At 43.0% G+C, this 19,696-nt stretch overlaps 1 protein-coding gene and 1 long non-coding RNA gene across 3 annotated transcripts in view; one reads left to right on the top strand and one right to left on the bottom strand.

Annotated features, from left to right (window-relative positions):
- Positions 1–4,052: 4,052 nt before the first annotated feature.
- LGR6 (leucine rich repeat containing G protein-coupled receptor 6) overlaps positions 4,053–19,696 on the top strand; it is a 157,619-nt gene continuing 141,975 nt past the window's right edge. Inside the window, exon 1 of the mRNA XM_020782370.3 lies at positions 4,053–4,454. Coding sequence (XP_020638029.2) covers positions 4,258–4,454 — 197 coding nt within the window. The 5' untranslated portion in view covers positions 4,053–4,257. The remainder of the gene's footprint in view (positions 4,455–19,696) is intronic.
- Positions 8,319–19,696, bottom strand: part of LOC140706546 (uncharacterized) — a 49,966-nt gene continuing 38,588 nt past the window's right edge. Inside the window, exons 2-6 of one of the 2 annotated variants that reach the window (XR_013545090.1) lie at positions 18,964–19,029; positions 18,556–18,686; positions 16,905–17,079; positions 13,048–13,155; positions 8,319–12,390 (exon numbers count right to left, since the gene is read on the bottom strand). This is a non-coding gene — a long non-coding RNA (uncharacterized LOC140706546). The remainder of the gene's footprint in view (positions 12,391–13,047; positions 13,156–16,904; positions 17,080–18,555; positions 18,687–18,963; positions 19,030–19,696) is intronic. The other variant, XR_013545089.1, reaches the window with a different exon arrangement.

The raw sequence follows: 19,696 nt of genomic DNA, 5'->3' as shown, positions 1-19,696 counted from the left end.
AATCTATTTAGATAGCCATAAGCATACTAGATAGTAGGGGAAGTATTCCCAATATATTCCATATAATCTGTATAAGGAATGCTTCCCACAACAGGATTTCCTCAGAGATACAAGTTTCAGCAATCAAGTAATCAAATTAAGCCCATTATTATCTTTCACTGAATATTCATGATATTGTATGTGCTGAATGGTGAAAAGAATCAAAACCACTTCTGGGCATGGAGTTCAGCACCTTGGATAACTCCTGTAAAGCGGATGCTAAATCCTGGTTTGGCTTCAGAGCACTCCTGAAACTGGAGTCATAAACCACCACTGCTGCCAATCGTCACAGGAGAGTTTGCAGAAATTGCTTAAAACTTTTGTTTAACCTTATTAGATGTTTCACTGCCCAACATGAATTTAATGACAAACACAGCATGGGCCTAAATTAATTATATATGAGTGACAAATGCTGTTTAGACAGGTTCCCTGCTCCATCTTCTAATGTTAGTTATTTATTCTCTGCACCTTGGAGACCAGAAAATTTACAAATCCAACAATGCTTACATGTTCCAGGGTTCCCTTTACCTCAGAAGGCAATGGTCCTTGCACTTTACCTTTCCCCCTTGTTGCCAGTCAGATGCTACAAAGCCTCCCTATTGTCAAAATTCTGCTCTATCAAGTAGAGTGACTACTGACACATCAAAGGACACATATCACTGAAAATGTGGATGGAAAATGACACCAAAGCGCATAAAATGGCATATGCAAATTTATGCATAAGGATGCAAATTAGAAATGATTTTTATCATTGAAGCAGATCATGATACATCTCACCAGAGTGGGGAAGGTTATAACCAGGTGAACTGTTTGGTCATCTACCAAGCCTGCTGTCCAGGTGCTCACTGTGAATGGAGAGCTTCAAGGTTCTGAATCTTTTTCCTTATGGTTCTTTTTTTTTAAAAAAAAAAATCAGATTTGGATTGGGGAACCTTTCAAACAGAGTTCATGTTCAGGATGAGGACTATCCCCTGGCAACCCTTCCAACAGAAGACTTCATCTGTAAAAGATGTCTTATGGCCACCCTGCTTCTCAGGACTCCTAACCATGGGGAAAGTAGTAAGTGTATCCAGCTGACCTAATTTAAAGTCATCCTCCAGACCTTTATGCTCAATTTTATTTATTTATTTATTTATTTATTTATTTATTTATTTATTTATTTATTTATTTCATACCCCGCCTATCTGGCCCACCGGACCACTCTAGGCGGCTTCCAAATATAAAATCAAATAATAAAACATAGACAAATACATAATAATCAAACAAGAACAGCAGTAAAAATAAAAAGGAAAAGTAAGAAAAAAAATCAAGAGTTGGCTGGAGGGAAGGCCTGAATAAACAGCCATGTTTTTAATTGGGTTTTAAAGGTGCCCAGCATGGGGGCCGCGCGAATCGCCAGAGGGAGATTGTTCCAGAGGCGAGGAGCCACTGCCGAGAAGGCCCGGTTTTGTATCTTCTCCTTCCGGGCCTCTCTCGGTGTCAGGCTCCTCAGCCTCACCTCCTGACTCACGCGGGTGATCTGGGTAGACCTTGGTGGGAGGAGGCGTTCCGCCAAATATCAAGGTCCTAAACCGTTTAGGGCCTTATAAGTAAGCATTAAAACTTTGAAGTTGACACGGAAACAGATGGGCAGCCAATCCAATGCGGCCAGTGTTGGAGAGATGTGTTGATATTTTCTCACTCCTGTAAGGAGCCTGGCCGCCGCATTCTGCACCACCTGAAGTTTCCGTGTCAGCCTCAAAGGCAGCCCCACGTAGAGCGCGTTACAGTGATCTAATCTTGCGATTACGAGCGCATGCACCAAGGTATGTATGTATGTATGTATGTATGTATGTATGGATGGATGGATGGATGGATGGATGGATGGATGGATGGATGGATGGATGGATGGATGGATGGATGGATGGATGGATGGATGGATGTATTTACTTACTTACTTACTTACTTACTTACTTACTTACTTACTTACTTACTTACTTACTTACTTACTTACTTACTTATTTATTTATTTATTTATTTATTTATTTGATTTCTACCCTGCTCCCTCTAGACAGCATCTACTCGGGGCGGCTTACAAATATCATAAAATATCATTAAAAACATCATAAATATTAAACAATTAAATCAATAATGTGGTGTATTCAAGATGGGGAATGATAGAAAACAAGGAGATAGATTTCACAAATTGACAGAAGGGAAGGCCTGCCTAAAGAGCCAAGTTTTTAAATGGCTCTTAAAAACACCCAGCGAGGGTGCCAGGCGGATCTCTGATGGAAGGCTGTTCCATAGTCCAGGGGCCACTGCCGAGAAGGCCCGGTTTCTTGTTCTTTCTTTCCAGACCTCTCTCGGTGTTAGGCCCCTCAACCGTCTCTCCTGGCTGTGCCGAGTAATTCGGATAGATCTAGGTGGGAGAAGGCGATTTGCTAAATATCGAGGTCCTAAACCATTTAGGGCTCAATATACAAAAAACTGCAGAAGAACCAGATGTGCAGGATATTGGAGTCAGGGACCCTCGTCTATTGTGCACTTTGAATATGCATATGTATTTCACGAATGGCCATAAATCACTATGCCGACAGGGAGACATCCTTAAAGATGATCCACAGTCAGTCTCAGTTTTCCTCTCTTGGTAACAGGCTTGCACCCAAGGTAAAAAATTCACAGTTGCAGGTTCTTTTTCTCTGTACCCTCCTTCTCAGGCTTGTACCATCTTGTTACCTATTTAAAGAAGAGCAACAGTATTTTGGACAAAGCTTGGGAAGGCAGAAGCTGGTCAAGAAAGGACAGCTGTTTCAATAGGAACAATGAATGATTCCTCACCATGACGACTGCTGGGGGGAGGCCAGGGAGAACTCGGAGGAAGTGCAACCCCAGTGGTGAGGTGCCCAAGAGAAGGTCCTCTGTGGGCTAGCCATCCCCAGACTTCCACTTCCACCAATGCTACTGGGGAGGCCAGCTTGGGAAACAGACCAAGTGTAATCCATAAACATCATTTCTCTAAGCTGTGACTGAAAAGGATAAAGGCGAGGAGTCTAACAATAAAGGATAGGATTCAAGCTGGGTAAACAAGCCTGCAGGTGTTTGTGCAAGTCGTGAGAGCACTCTGAGATGAAAGGACAACCCAATGAAGGAACAGTGAAATCACTGGGCCATTATTAGTGAATGTGGACAAAAATAAATATTTTTGCCATGAGGAGAGTCGGGTGGCTTGTTCAAGCTCAGAAGTTGACACCCTAATTGTTTAAAAATGAGTTGTCCCTTAACACTTGCTATTTAATCAGGTCTCTTAGGCAAATCCAGAATATCACTGCCCTGCTGTTCCTTACATCCCAGTGTTTGGAAATGACATTATCCAGACTCGCCTGCTTGTGGACCAACTTTTCCCTGGAGTAAGAATTGTATTCTCCAGAAAAGCCTCCACACAACATCTGAAGGGCCTGTCTAACAGCCTGGGGTTTAACTGGAAATTGAACAAACAAAACTACTGGGGTTACCTGAAAGGCTAATGAATTCACCATTGAAGAGGCTTCCCTCTACAGGAAGCAGGTGCATGAGGTGCTACCTTCATTTGGCCAATGGCATGGCCATAATGTGGCCATGAAGAAGTCTGGCGGATTTCTAGTGGGGCCCCAATTCTGTACAACAAGCAGCAGCAGCAGCAGCAGCGGGCTTGTGGGTGGACAGAGGGGTATGTAAGCCCATGGATCCAGTGGCTTTTGAAATGGAAAGGTCAGCAACAGATTCCCTGATTCTTCTTTCTTCTTTTTACCCTGTCAGCCTTTCCCCCGCCCTCCCAATCTCAAATGCTTCCAAGCCAGTTCGTGAACTATTCACAGGTCTCTCTCTCTAACGCGCGCCCGCGTGCGCACACCCTGCTCTCTACTTTTGAATGAAATTCCTGCCAGCTCTGAAGGAGGGGGAGCGAAGAAGGAGAAAGTGCCTCAGACTCCTCCCTTCTGAGTCTCTCTGGCTCCCCTCCCAGCCCAGCCCGTGTGAAACCCTATAAGCAAGATCATTCAACAATGCCTTCCCTTCACTGGCTGCATCTTGACGGCACCAAGGAAGCGCACGGGAGATTGAGCGGGTGCTGCCGGCGCCGGCGCTGTTGTCTGTAGGAGCTGCAGGATCCTTTCCCATTTACCTGGAGCACACCAGAGGTGGTGAAGGCGAGAGAGGGAACCCGGCACGCACCGCACGCTGGCTAGAGGGGGACTGAAAATGGACCCGCTGTCGCCCTGGTGGCTTTTCCTGTCCTTTTCCGGCGCTCTCAAGATCGCCTCTATGGAACAGGAGGTGGCACCTTCCTGCCCACCTTTGTGCCACTGTGAGGAAGATGGCATCATGCTCTCCGTGGACTGCTCCGAGCTGGCACTCTCCTCTGTCCCCGATGGCCTGAGCCCTTTAACTGCTTACCTGTACGTACAGAATTGGTCGCACACCTTTGCTTTGGCTTTCCTTGGGCTGGTGGGTGGCTGGATGGGGAAGACAGGCTGAATTCCGCGCCTGTTATTTTAGTCAAAGCCAAGCTTCCACTTGCAGATGGAAGCCCAGACAGCTCTTTTGACAGGATAGCCACTTTCTCCCCCTCTCCGCCCCCCCCCCGCCGCGCACCCCTTGCGGTCCTCTGGAAAGTCTGTTTATACTGTGATGTTCTGCATGCTTTACTGCTTGATTGCTACGGATCAGAGGAGACAGGGCTTGTTTGCTAGGCTGATTCTGATTGTATGGGAGCATAATGGAGTATTTATACTGAGTAATTGCTGCAAACTGTTATGGGACCCTTCTTTCAAACATTTCAAGAGTCAGTATAACTGAGGACTTCCCAGGCTCAGGCAACGTCAGGATCTAGCTTGTTGTAAGTGAGTCAGAAAGTTAAAAGAGCCGGTGGTGGGGTGGTGGGGTGGTGGGCAGGAATTTGCAGTTCGGTTGGGGTACAGCGAACCAGAATGACGAAAGGCAAGGAAGACGGGATGTTCGGCTTGCAAAGCGGCATCAAGAAATCCCACGTTGGTCCTAGTCTCTGGCTGGTCTTTTTGGCCGTTCATCGGCCAGTTGTATGGGTGCGTGTGTGCGTGCGGGGGAGAGATGTTTTGTTTCCTGCCTCTTTCGCCTTTTTCCTCTCAGGAGTGCTACTTTCACTTTGAACCACAGAAAGGAAAGCTGCTTATGAAAGGCACTTTGTATATTTATCCATTGAAAGTTTAGCAAACACAGACCGGTCCTGCACTGAGGAACAGAACTTAACTTGGCTTGGTTGGGTTTTTGTTTGTTTGTTTGTGTTGAAACGTGGAGACAAGGCTGAATGCTTGGAGAAGAGGATCAGGCGGGGCACATGGCAGAAAGTGTGCGCGTTTGCTCCTTTGCGCTGAGTATTCCTACGCGAGGCAGTGTCGCCTAGTGCTCAGCGCAGAGAAATGGAGGAAGGATCCCACCCCCTTTTCTTTTTCCCTCGTTACGGAGTTTTCTGACTTTTTTTCCTAGGAGATACTCACCTGCCCCGTCATTTCCGCCACAAACTGGGTTATCTACTCTGAGAAAGTATCCTAAATCTCTAAAGAGAAAACATTGGATCCGGCCATACTGGCCTTTTCTCAGCCTTTGCTTCTCTCTTTCTTGCTGTGTCATAGTAGGAGATCCCTGTGTTGTTGCTGTGATACTGTAGTTAATCCAGAGTTTGGAAAAGTTACTTTTTCAAGCATAGCCCCCAGAATCACAGACACACTGTGGTCACGGACGTTCTGGCATTTGTACTTCAAAACGTTACTTTCCCAAGCTTCGAACCCCTTGGAGAGAGTCAGATGGGAAAAAAGGATACCATTTCAGAGGGATGTTTTTCTTGCTAATTTGGAAGCGTGACACGCAAGGACTCTTATTGGAATACACTGGAGACCTCCAGTGGTACCCTGAGGACATCGGCCCCACAGAGCGTTTCAAATCCAAAGTTTGTCTCAGGATCTCTAACTGAGTAACTGAAGACTTCAGGGGTGGGGGGTAAACAGAATGGCACGTATGAATAAGGTCCGAGACTATTCTATTTTCCAGCTGATTTATTTGACACAAAGCTGAAGAAAGAGAAGATGCTTTTATATCTTGATAATAAGCATTAGACTATCCTGTATTTATGCGCCTTCGTGACTGTCCCCTTTGAGATGCCCTCAGTCTCTCCCCAGAGAGACTGGGGAGACATCCTTTGAAACAGGATGCTCTAGGATTAAAGCTGGGGGCAGTAGCGTTTGTGAAGACTACAACTCCCAGAATCCTTAGACTGGGTGGCCAGCGGCAACGATGGTTGGGCAATTCTAGAAGCTGGAATCTTTCGGCAACTTTCCCCAACTTTGCCCCCGGATATATTAGGGGTCATGATGAGCTGGTGATGTCGCTTTTATGGTTTGATACACCACATCGAAACTTCTTTGGTTTGAGAAGCTACCCAAAGGTGCTCTCCGGAACTCGAGGGTCAGCCATCAAGGCGCTCTCATTCCCCGGGGGACGTCCGAAGGTGTTCCTAGTCCCCACGTTCTTTGGGGAGGTTCATTCCGTGTCCGCCACATTGAGACCGCTGTCAATCTACTACAAGGATGCGCCCTGATATGTAATGCTAATTTGGCGGCTGGCTCGAGGGGCTCAATCCTCCTTGGCTTTAAAGCCCTGGCCAACGCTCTCCCACAGATCACATCAAAGCCAGCCTCAGATACGGGACACCCCTGGGCAAGCGTCGGAACTCCGCTGTCACCCTTCCCTCCTGTCCCTTTGCGGTGGTTTATGCAGCATCAGCTCCTGCAGTAGCAAGCCAGGCAGTTGTTCCTTTCCATGGCACACCGCCAGCCCTACGGTGATTGCGGGAAGACTAGTTAGGAGGTGCCACAGACTAGCAAAACATCCTTCCCCCCCTTTTTTTTTTTTAAGGATAAGCGCTGAATGAACCCTGGGTTTGGCACACGGCAGTTAGTTCCTCACAAGCAGCTCTCTAACACGATGGCCAGAGCATGTACACAGGAGCTGCGCTCAGGAGAGCCACAGCTCACCCGGAATGTAGCCGATCCATCAGGTGTTTGCGCACGGACTGCGTCTGCACGGAGAACTACAGAGTGCTTAGGAGGACCACAGCGCTAGCAAAGGCAAACACGCATTTCCCATCGCGTGGGGCAAAAGCCTATAGGGCAAAAGGAGGAAGGAGTTAAGCCCTCCCCGCTCTCAACTCTCTAGTGTAAATTCTCTCCTGAAGCAGCTTTCCTTGAAGACGGAGGCGCGGGAGCACTGCTGGATCTACTTTGTCCTTTACTAATAAATTGTATCGATTTTGTACCAATTCAGGCAAGACGCCCGGTCTTATATACATGTATTTCCGACAGCAATGGCCAATAGAACAGCGCACGAATTGTAAACGTTGCAGTATTTGGGCTGTCAGTTGTATTACAAGCCTGCTTTCTTTTTTTCGTAGATCCTCAGAGTTCCTGTTTCCAAACAGGACAGGACATAATTGGGGGCACCTGAAAACGTAATTTGCTTTTCATTTTTCCATCCTTGTTTCCGAGCAAGCCCTTCCGAGCGGGATGCTCCGGAGAGCTTATTGCGATTCGCAGGCTGCACTTTCTAAGTTTTCTAGGACAATAGCTTAGTTTCGGCGTTGGGTGGCGCCCTTGACAACTCTTTAGGCGGGGAAGCATCGTAGCGCTCTAAAGTTTAAACTCCAGCCTTTACATGGAGCAGTTTTCCAGTTTCAGGGTATCTACCTTATTAAAACCCTGTTTGGACACTTTGCAGTGAAAGCGAGATACACAGATTTCTGTTGAAATTTCCAAATAAAAGTTGTGTTTGTCAAAAGGTAGATAGCTCTTTTTTTAAGGTTTAATGTTAATTTATTAATTTTTTGCATTGGGTAGTTTCAAAGTTTACTTGCCAAACTGACCAGAGGGTTTTGACTGTTGGTAACCTTATCTGCCATGCATTTATCCAGCCAGCCCATTCTGAAAGCGTTCCAAGATGTCACTCATTGCTGCAAACTGGGCAAGCAACCACAATGGCACAGAGAGAGGCCGTGACAGCTTGCTGGTTTGCTCTCTCCCTCTGGGTGTCCATGCAGATGGAGAGCGATCCACCTTCTTGTCCACCTAACACAGGACAAGCTCTTCCCTCCTCTGCAATTCCAACAGGAATTCAGTTCTGCAAAAAGCTCTCAAATGAGTTTGAGGATGGCCTCAACATTCTTCATCCATCTCAGGAATTTCACAGAGATGGATGAAGAATGTGAATTTGAAACACAACTAACATCTCCCCCACTCTCTCTCTCTCACACACACACACACACACACACACACACTCACACTCACACACACACACACACACACACACACACACACACACACACACACACACACACACACACGACGATGACAGGAATTTGACACTGCACACCCTAGCACAGAGCTGCACCTACCCCTGATTCTTCTCAAGGATGGGCAGTATCGTTATCCCTATGTTTCAAGTGAGAGTGTCAGGATTTAGCGCAACAAGGTGTGTAAGGATTGTGCTTCTGCTGTCTGAAACTCACCTATTGAGTGTGATTGTTCTATCTGTTTCAACCAGCAATTTCAACTCAATCAGTGCATGCATTTTTCCAATAGCGGAGTCCCCAATTCACCTTTTGACAAGCAGTTTTTCCAGGTGTCACATCCAGGTCACATGTGTAGGATCAAAAGTTTCAAGGTGCGTTTACATGGCAGTTTCTCCTATGACTGATTTTAGTTACATCTGATTTTAACATCACTGTGACTCCTGTCACTCATATTCAGGATCTCATTTGCATGAGCCTATGAGAGGAGTGGAGGGGTGGAGTCAGCAGATATAAGAAGGTTTGGCAGAAGAGATGAAGGAGAGATATAGAACTTGCAGAGAGAGAGAGAGATGGTCAGGCAGATAGTGAGAACAGATACTAATAGAGATAAGCTGGTCAAGATAAATGGATAGACCAGGTGGTGATTAGTTATGTGGCAAGATATATGACATTTTAATGATTTGATTGTATGCAATGAATAAAGAACATCTTTGACTCTGATTAAATTTAATACTTTTCAATAAATAAGTTTATTTATTGAAAGGACAAATGTCTGCCTAAAATTCTTTATATATTGTGGATAAAAGAAATCCACTGGTGGCAGTGAGGAAAAGAGGGAACGTCCCAATTGGTATCTGCTGGTGGGGTGACATAGTATGAGCTCTTTGTTTGGAGAAACAAGCAAGGGCCGTGTGGTAAACGTCACAATCACATTAAACCAGAGGGAAGTGTCATGTTGCAGAGCTCATTGTATTATTTTATTTCTTCAGTTTCTCGTCCTTACACTCTCAAGCTATTCCTTTCACCTGGAGAATATTCATTCGTGTTCTCTATTTATTTGCATAGGACATTTGGAACAACAAAGCAATGCTTTGTAGTGAAATAGTATAGGGTGATGTAACAGGCATGAGTTTCCTCCATGTCCAGAAAGAAAACATAGCACAGTAAAATCACAATACTACATAAAAGCAAGTTAATCTGCAAGTGAATGAATATTCTGTACTGCAGATCAAGTGTGAATTTAAAATCTAACATCTAATAAGGAACCTTTGTTTGTTTGGTTTGTCTGGCTGGAAGTTTGGATTAGAGGGGCTAAGGCTACAACCCAGTACATGCTTATCTAGCCATGAATAAGCCCCACTGAATTAAATGGGAATACTTCTGAGTAGAAAAACTTTTTGTATGAATGTCTGTAGTAAAACAAAATCTGAGTTCCTGTTTTATAAAAGCAAAAAGCCCAAACAAAACAATCCCCCTCCCTCAAACACAAAATATATCATATCTCATCAACACAGACTGACAGTATGATATTTGTTATTGTCAAAAATATGACACTGGTCAAGAAAATCCTATTCTTCATTGAGTTACACAGGAAGAGTTTGTCTGCTTACCTGCCTTTCTCACCATCTCTGTTTGTCTATTTATCTATTTCTATCTCTTATTTCTGCTGGTTGTAGTGGTTCTAAATCAGTGCCTGACCAACTGGATGGAGGTTAACAGACTGAACCTTAATCCAGAGAAGATAGAGGGTCTATTGTTCAGTAAAAGATCAAAAAGCAAAAATTCAGCCTGTCCCAGATGGGGGTCACACTCCGCCTGAAGAAGCAGGGGATTCTGGGAGTTGTATTTTAACAATTAACTTTTCCGAGCTTTGGCTAATACTTAAAGACCTTCTGTGATTTGGATCTGCTGTTTGGGTGCTTGTATTCTATCTTGCTGAGATTGATGTCCCACCAAGGTTCCTTTGTGGCCCTGGGCAAGTTGCAACATCCTCAGAGCAGCCCCAGAAGAAGGGAATGGTAAACCACTTCTGAGTGCTCTGAAGATCAAACACCAACATGGGAGCTTCGCATTCATATCCTGGGGAATACAAAGATCCCATGACTACTCTGTATCCAGAAAACAAATTGAATTGATGGGATACAATTATTATTCTCTGAGGCCTGTCTTAGTTTGTGATTTTCAGGAAAAGCCATTCTTGCACTCAGTGTCTGCTTCTAGACTTTCTGTTAACATTGGAGCAGAAAACATACATTCTAGTCAACCCGTAATTGGAGCTAAAAGTGTGTTAAAGTTGCAGAGAATCTTCTTGAAACAGTCTTCCCATATTTGTGTAAGCTGACCTCATACAAATCCCATGATTAAATCCTGAAGATCAAACACCAACAAAGGACACTAATCTGCACAATCTCAGAAGTGAGTTAATTAGATGTGTGTTTATTTGGGTTTACTGCAGTTAGTTGCCTTGAACGCTATTTTTGGCAGAAAGGCAGGAAATAAATTAAATATAAATAAATGAAGTAAGTAATTACCTGTTTGTTTAGTTATGTTAAGCATATACCACTTTCCTAAGATATCATTTGTCAAAGCCACTTTACAAAGTATTTGAGTTTGGGTGATACAGTGTCATCTTAACAGCGATTTATACTTGCAAAAGAGAAGTCGCATATGTTACAGTGACAAATTGCAGCATACTATCAAGGTGCTGGTCGCATTTCTAGCTACATCCTCAATAATGCAAATAGAGGCATGCTCAAGTACACAACCAGCATTTTGTTAATGGGAAGCAATTTGCCATCACGACTAACACAATTTCCTTTATGTGTGTATAAATTGCCAGTAGGATTCTGGCCACTATAATGTATTTGACTGTAAGCAAGCTAAACATTTGGAAAAACCTGGGTGAATTTAAAAAAATTTCAGACCTGGGGTCTGAAAAGGCACTAGGTAAGCTTCCTTTGGGAAAATAATTCCAGAGATTAGGTGCCAAAACAGAAAAGTCCTTGTTGTGAGTCACATTCTGCACCAACACAAACTGCAGGCAAACCCATATAAGAATCTCAGATGGAGATGTCACCTGGCTTCACATGTAAATCAGCAGTCCTTGAGGTGTCTTGGCCATCAGTCATTCAGGGCTCTGAAGTGTAAAACCAACCGTTTGAATCTGGAAGTGGGTGGGAAGCTAGTGAAATATTAACTGGGGAGATATATTTGATGCACTCAGAACCAATTAGTAACTGAGCTGCCATATTCTCTCCTAACTGGAATTTCTGGACCATCTTCAAGAGCAGTCAAAGTATGACGCATTGCCGCAGTTCAAAAAGAAATTTAACCAGAGACTGAATGATTTTGCCTTGGGTAGTGCAACTTAGAAGAGACCACAACTGATGTTGTATAGTGCTAATTGCCACCAAAGCCAGTTGGGCCTCCAGAAATATGGCCAGATCTAAAAATGATCAACTTATGAACCTGATTCATAAGTAGGTCCTCAACTAAGCTGGGGTATTTGACGAGTTGTAATTTTAAAGAATGCAGTTGCAGTTGCTAGTTCCCAGAGTGGGGACTTTCAGAAATAGCTATGGTGTAAACAGTATAGATTCCACAGGTCAATGCAACCTTGTCAAAGGAAGCTGCTTTACACTGAGTCACAGCAGTAGTTGATCTAGCTCAGCATGAGATACACAAATTGGTACTGGCTTGTCAGGGCTTCAGACTGGAGTCTTTTTCCAACCCTTATTGGAGATGCCAGGGATTGAACTGAGAACTTTCTGTTTGTGAAGCATCTGCTTGATTGCACTGCATTCTATTGTTTGTCTGAAGGCTCATTGAGATGTACTTCCAAAGAAGTATGCACACATTTGCATTTTTCTTGTGACTGCATACATGCTCGCCAATCTGTGGCAGAGAAACTAAATACAACAAGAAGAAAAGCTCAGATCTTCTCCAGTAACATGGCTTCTGCAAACGTTCTGATTCTCCCATATTTGTTGATACCTCCCTCTTGTGCAGGTATGATGCTGTTTTGGATACAGAAGAACAGTCACTCACAGCTAGACTAAAGAAATAGCAAGAATAGTGTTATAGCTAACTTTACTAAACATATGGTGTCATTATGATGTCATATAATTACTCTTGATAGGTTCAGTGTTGTCCTTGCAAGCTTATTGTCAGCATTATAAGACAACATACACAAAGTATTTAAACACAGAGGAGTGCTGTAGAAATGTTAAGTATTATTACAAACCCAAGTTAATTAAGCAGGGAAAATTACTGCAGAGACAAGCCTTTTCAGGGATCTTCTTAGCCACCCATGGTGCAAGATGAAAGAAATTGTGCCAGTGAGCTGTCATCATTTTTAATTTTTGCTCGGCATGAAAGAAGCACTCATAGTGTTAAGGAAAAACACATCCTGTCTCCACAAAAGCAGCAGGAGACTAACATTTACACCAGAGTTTAGAAACGTTGTTTTTGTGGATTACCCTTTCAGAATCTCCCAGTCTGTCTGTCTGTCTGTCTGTCTGTCTGTCTGTCTGTCTGTCTGTCTGTCTGTCTGTGACATGATGAAACAAAACAATTCAGTGATGCAACCTCTAATAAGATTTCCGGTGTGGCTATCATATGAGAATTTGCGCAGTGGTACCTGATCCGTCAAGGCAATTGGGATGCTTCCTCACCTGTCTGAGACTACTGCTAGCCAGGCCACTCCAGAATTCTGCCGGCCACCTAGAATCCATCCACATTGAATGTTTGTTCAAACTTTCCTTGCTCTCATTTACTGCATTCTGGAGAGTGCATGGCGAAATACATAGATGGATGGGAAAAATACAAAGGAAGGGGGTTCTGAATGGAAAAGTACAAGCAAAGAAAGACATCCCATTCAACCTGATCTTTCTGCCCATTGCCACGTGCACATGTTAGATCTGCACATGTTCAGGCACATTGTTTCATCATGTTCAGCAGTGACCTGTATCCATGGGTCATGTCAAATATAAATCCTGGGGGAAATGTTCATAAAGCCTTTAAGCAGTGAAATGATGAGTAGAGGGCAAATGCATTTCCTAAAGTAATCAACAATTAGTAAACACGTTTAGTTCACATAATTTCATACATGGTCCCTTCGGTATGGATGAATAGAAGGACCCTGTACCAGATGGTCTCAGATTCAGACAGGTTGCAATTTCAGAGCAGCTGATGATTGCCATAGACAACAAGAGGGCAAACAGAAGCAGCAGGGGAATCATTATAAGACATGATGAGAGCATTAGAAGCAGTTTGCCAAGCCGTAGAGATGGCAGCAAACCAGGCAGTTATCCATTGTCATTGGAAGGCAATAGAAACTGGAAGGTATTTGTAGGAAAAGCCATGCTCGTTAGAAGATGTTGTTATATTTGGCACTGATTGTCACAGCAGCTGTGTCTGTGAGATGGGAAAGAAGGATGGGATATAGATTATAATAATTCTAAGAAGAAACTGAATGGCATCCTTCTGACTAATGGAGGGACAACTACGGAGGTAAACAGAGACAGGACGGAATATTTCTGGCTGGTGTCATTTGGTGGAGAAATATGCTTATTGAATGTTTTTGTTCTGGATATAAGAATAGAATTAAATGTAAGAAGTGTTAATTCTATGGGACACATGTTCCTTCCCACCTGCACCTTTTGCTAGGTGCAGTGGAAATTTGGGTGAGATTATACTACTGTATATGCAGTAGATACTCTCTTAGCAAGCAAAACTCACTTGGGATGCTTTAACAACATAAAATGCCTCTCATGTAACTTAGCATGTAACATTGTACTATCTGGCAAATGGTTGAAATTTACAAAGCAGTCCTTTGCAGTCAGAATTAAAATCCAGTCCTCCTAATGGAGATAAAAATGAAAAACAATTGCAGCTTTCAAAGAATAAATGCCTTCCAGAGCAAAACTAAATGCGGTTGATAGAGAACAAAGACTGGTCCACTACCTTATCTGCCAAATTCCTGGCTTGTACTCACACTTGGATGAAAAGTGTGTGTGTGTGTGTGTGCGCGCGCGCGCGCGTGTGTGCGTGCATGCGCTTTTGCTTTTCTCTCATTTTCCCACAGCAAACGGAGATACTTCTATTCCCTTGCACTCTTTAAAATGAGAGGAAAAGTTCCCATACCAGTTCTTGGCTGATATACCTTGTATATCTGAATCAAGGCTGTTTAACCAGAATAAAGTGGGTATGGACCCAGTGTCATGCACTCAAGAGTGCTCCTCATAGGTATTTTATATCCGGTGCAGCTGGCAGAAGAACCACTGCTATGACTGTTGCATTCTGCCTATCCAACTGTTTGAAGATTCCTTCTCTCTCAGTGGAGGTCAGTGACAGGGCACCTGTACAAGACACTAACCCCCTCCATCAAGCAACCTCGCAGTTTTAGAACTGCCCATGAGATCTTTATTCATAAGCCTCAGTACTAGAATGTGGGCAAGTCACTGGCCGTAAGTTCAAAACCATTCATGTTCAGGCAATGCAATAAAAATAATAGTAAACATTTATGTGGCACAGTAATGGGTGGACACCTTGTGTGCAAACTCTACCTGGTCAGTGGTGGTTTCCTGTCCACTCTACACTGTGTTCCCATTCAGCATATAGCATCTTCTCCTGGATCTTGACATTATTTCTATGACCCAAAAAACATGGGAGCTAAACTAGATAATGTATGTGGGTGATTTGCAGATATAACTTGAATTACAACATAGAAAAGCACTAGGGAGAAGGTTATTCCCGGCGTGTCTTGCTTGTAACTATTTCCAGGAGTGTGCTTAGAGTCATATGGTTGGCTGTTATTTAGAATGCCGAACGACGTGGTCTTTGGACTGTTCTAGTCAGACAGTTCTTAGGGCCCCTGATAAAACTCTTGGCAAGGATCCAAGAATGATTAGCTTCATTCCAAGGAGGACTGGCATGTTGCTTAGTCCACTCTGGAGCTTGAAACATTATTTCCAAAAGCTAATGTGTTAGTGTTGCTTTTTAAAATGCAACCTGTTAATCTTTATGAATATCATATTACTAATGCATTCTTTTCAAATTAATGTTGATCGGCCAGCATTCAATTACTTGCTTACACCAGCCTTAGCCCAAAGTTGTAAATCTCAGTGGCAAATTGCCATAAGTTATGAACCGGAAGCGTGTATTTCATGTCACACATGAAGTTGTGTGGCTGGTATACAAGAAGAAACACAAGCAACAACTTCTTACCTAGCAGGAATGCACCACTGAAATTTATGCTGTTCTAAGTATGTAGGCATAAGTAAGTAATACCGTTAAAAATCCTTAAAAGTAGATAAAACCCCAAAATGGCCTCAGGTTCCTCAAGTGACCATCCAAGAATAATGGCCAAAATCCAACTGCAGTTTTTCACACTGTTAATGGCATTCACAGAAGTGCTTTTCACATTTTCCAGGCTGATCATTGCACAACCCGTCATGCAATTTAGTGTGAATGGAAAGGAAGACCCAGAGTATGAGAGTCAGCACGGAAAACAACTCGCACGGCTTGTACAATTGCCCACAGAATTCTAGTCATTAAAGTAATGAACAAGTACTCTATTACTTGTCACAGCAAATAAAATAAAATAAAAATCAAGATGCTACCAGTTGATATGTTATTTCATGAAAGGAACATTATGTCCTAGCTACCCTGAAAAGTAACACACTACATTTAACTCCATTATTTGTAACATGTTACATCTAAGTTCTGAGCAAAAACAGCTGTGTGTCTTCAGCCATTTTAAAGACCATTAAATTTATAGCGGTATGATCTTTTCAGGCTGTAGCCCTAATGAAACTGGCTTTGGTATGTGAAAGTTAAACTTTTTTCAAAGGATCCCTTTAATATTGAGCACTGCATCAGAACAATGTATTTCTCTCTGCATGTACCTGTGTGTGTGTTTATATATGTTTGTGTCAGAATGCGTTGTTGAGCAGAACTTCAGACATACCTGGTGTTTGACTCTCTTGGGAAGCCTTATCTCACAGCTAACCTATCTTAGAAAAATTCTCGTCCAGAAAAGCAGCATGCTCTGAGGAGAATGTAACACCCTACAGGACTCACCCAATGAAAACTGACTTGTGCTTCTCTCTGCCTTCATCCACAAGCCGTAGCTGCCTAAACCATGCTTGAAGGGAGAGGATTTCTTAAATGAAAGGAGCCCCTATGGGGAGGGGGAGTGAGTCAGCCACACCTGTATGTGTGGGAGCCTTCTTGGAACCTCTTGGCTCCCGGCAGGAGCTGCCGCAGGTCCCACTACAAAGGGACCCTGGGGAGACTGAATAGTTTCCAACTGAGAATGTTCCCCCAGGGCGGGCAATTAATAACATTCCCCCATGTTCAAAGGAAAGGCGAGGCCCAGGCAATGCAGCATCTTGTTGGGACCCAGCCTGCTGCAAAAAGAGAACTGCATGCGGGTGAAACAGAAAGGAAATACCTCCTATTGACTTAGGTTGGTGTGTGGCTGTGTTTTTTTGGGGGGGGGGTGAGTAAGATGAGGCAAGACACTTACCTGACAAGGAATGACACTCAGTTCCACGCACTCTCTGTGCCAAGGATTCTGCCAATGTATGTAGAAGCTGTGTGGCATGTTTTGCCACCGGATTTAAATGTTCATGTTTTCTTCATATTTTATTCTGGAAGTTCTGTCCATGGAGAAAAAAAATGACCTCTGATGCCTGGTCCTTCTAATTTTTTAAAAAGTACAAGGCACAAAAAAAAGGATAATTAGAGAAACTGCCCAACTGAAAAACCAGAGTTCGAAAAAAATACTTTTGACAAGAAGTAGAAATGTGCTTTGGATATGGAATTTATTTGGAAAACAAAGGGAAGTGGAGATGTTTGTCTGGTTCTAAACCTATCCATTATGAAGCAAGGAAGTCCTAAGGAGTGCTCAGAATGAATCCGGTCTCTCTGAAGTGCTGGATTTTGCTTCAACGCTTTGGAGATTAAAAATCCAGAGAAGCCAGTTTCATGTCATAGGATCTGGGGGTGATTGACAGCTGGGCAACAGTACCCTGCTAATGCAGGGTGGATTCACAGATGTGTAGGAACTGGGCAAGGAGTAAATTGGATCGCTCCTGGTGAGAGGGAGGGAGCTAAGAGCCTTGCCTGCATACTGGAGGTTGAGCAGTAACTGAGGGCATGGAGTTTCACCACCCTATCCCAGGTCAGAACCCTTTATCTTCTCCATTCTCATGTTTTTCACTATCCAGATACAAACTGAATCAGATGGATTACAATTTGTCTCAGAAAAAATTGGCTGTGCAAGACAAATAATTCAGACTGTATCAACATGGATGGTTCACAGATTCATACATCTGTGAACCATCACTTAATTATTAGTGATAGCTCCAAGCTCCCCAATCTAGTCAAAGTGACATTTACAGACTCATTAAAAATCATACTTAGCTTCCCTATTTCTCAAAAGTAACAAAGACAGTAGTTACTTTTACAAAACATGTTTGAATGCTATGAACTGCAATTTTGTACATCCTCATTTCATGTCTGCTTCATTGCTGCCTCAGGATCAACAACACAGCAGTAGTACAAGACACAGAATAAAACAAAACTCGCATCATGTGGTATTCCAAAAACAATTGAGTAGTAAAAAATCAGTGAATTTGTTCCTCTTAAAATTGTAACCACAATGGGGTATAATCACACTTTACTGTGGAGAGGATTTAATAACATACGGCTAGCTGTTTTGTATCTAGGTATAGCTAGGTAAATGTCCCCTTGACATTTAGTCCAGTCGTGTCCAACTCTAGGACACGGTACTCATTGCTGTCTCCAAGTCGTAGAGCCAGCGTTTGTCCGTACAGTTTCCGTGGTCACATGGCCAGCACGACTAGACACGGAACACCATTACCTTCCCATTTATCTACATGCATTTTTACATGCTTTCAAACTGCTAGGTTGGCAGGAGCTGGGACAAGCGACAGGAGCTCACTCTGCTGTGTGGATGCGATCTTATGACTGCTGGTCTTCTGACCTTGCAGCACAGAGGCTTCTGTGGTTTAACCCTCAGTGCCACCACGTCCCTATTTTTTGTATCTAGTTGCTTCCAAATTCTGAGGAAAATTAGACATAGATATAGCAGGATAATGCTTTTCTTAGGATCACCAAAAAAATGACATACACAAGCTTATGAGATTATTTACCAGAACTCTTCTTCAGAGTTAAATTGTAAAAGGAAGGCGGGAAGGAAATAATGTTGCATGAAGACAGAAGATGCACCAGAACTTGAGGGAAGCCACAAAATGATCTTTTCAGAGGTAGCCATGTCTCTCTGCTTCAGAAAAATGAAACAAAGTGTTCTGTGTCACCTTTAAGACTACTAAACTCATTTCAGTGTGAGTTTCTGTGGTTTACACTCTATTTCTTCAGACACACAGGGGACAATATCTTGACTACAGGATTATTTACAGTGACATTAGTGAGAGGCTTGGGAGGGGACAGCAAATCCTCACACCAAACTCTTACTTCAGGACAATGAAACATTTCCTGAAAATTCAGGTCATTTGCATCTATCTCTGCATAACTCACTGTGTTAATAATGCCATTCTTACCTTGGAAGCTCATTGCCAGATTTTGAGATGGAATTGTCTGTTTTGGCTTCCTATCCACGAAAAAACCTAGTGAAATAAATGTGTTAGTCTTTAAGGTGCCACCACAATGCAAAAGCAGGATAGTGAAGCAAGCCAATGGAACAGTTTGCAGATACCATGGTCCACCAGAAATACAAACAAGTGGGATCTCCAGGAAATCAAGTGTGAACTAAAAGCAAAAAATGATTAAACTGAGATATCAAGACTCATTGGAAAAGACAATAATGCTGGGAAAAGCCGAAGGGAACATGAAAGAGGGTGACCAAATAAGAGTTGGATTGATTCAATAAAGGAAGCCACAAACTAGAATTTACATGAGCTGTCCAGGACTGTTGATAATAGTATCTTTTGGAGGTCACTAATTAATCGTGTCACCATAAGTATGAAGCAAATTGATTGCACATAACAGCAACAACAAAGGTATTCCAATAGTTTTTATTTTGTTTTTCCTTTTGAGTCTTTGTAGCAGTCTTAAGGAAGGAAATTACTAGGAAACTTACTCAAACTAGTTAGGTCTGTAGTCCTAAACACATTTGATTTTTCCTGAGCTTGACACAATAGTTCTATATAGGACTGCAGTGTAAGTCTGCAAAATATCCTCTTCCACACCTGTTATCTATTTTTGCATAACATCAATTGAGTTTTTTTCACTTCCTTTGCCTCTTGCTGGGTTTGCCACTATTGTGGATATAAG

The sequence above is a fragment of the Pogona vitticeps genome, chromosome 4 (assembly GCF_051106095.1).
Source record: "Pogona vitticeps strain Pit_001003342236 chromosome 4, PviZW2.1, whole genome shotgun sequence".
Taxonomy (NCBI): Eukaryota; Metazoa; Chordata; class Lepidosauria; order Squamata; family Agamidae; genus Pogona; species Pogona vitticeps.
Note: the sequence above shows the minus strand (reverse complement) of the source record. Positions and strands in the feature narration are given on the sequence as shown.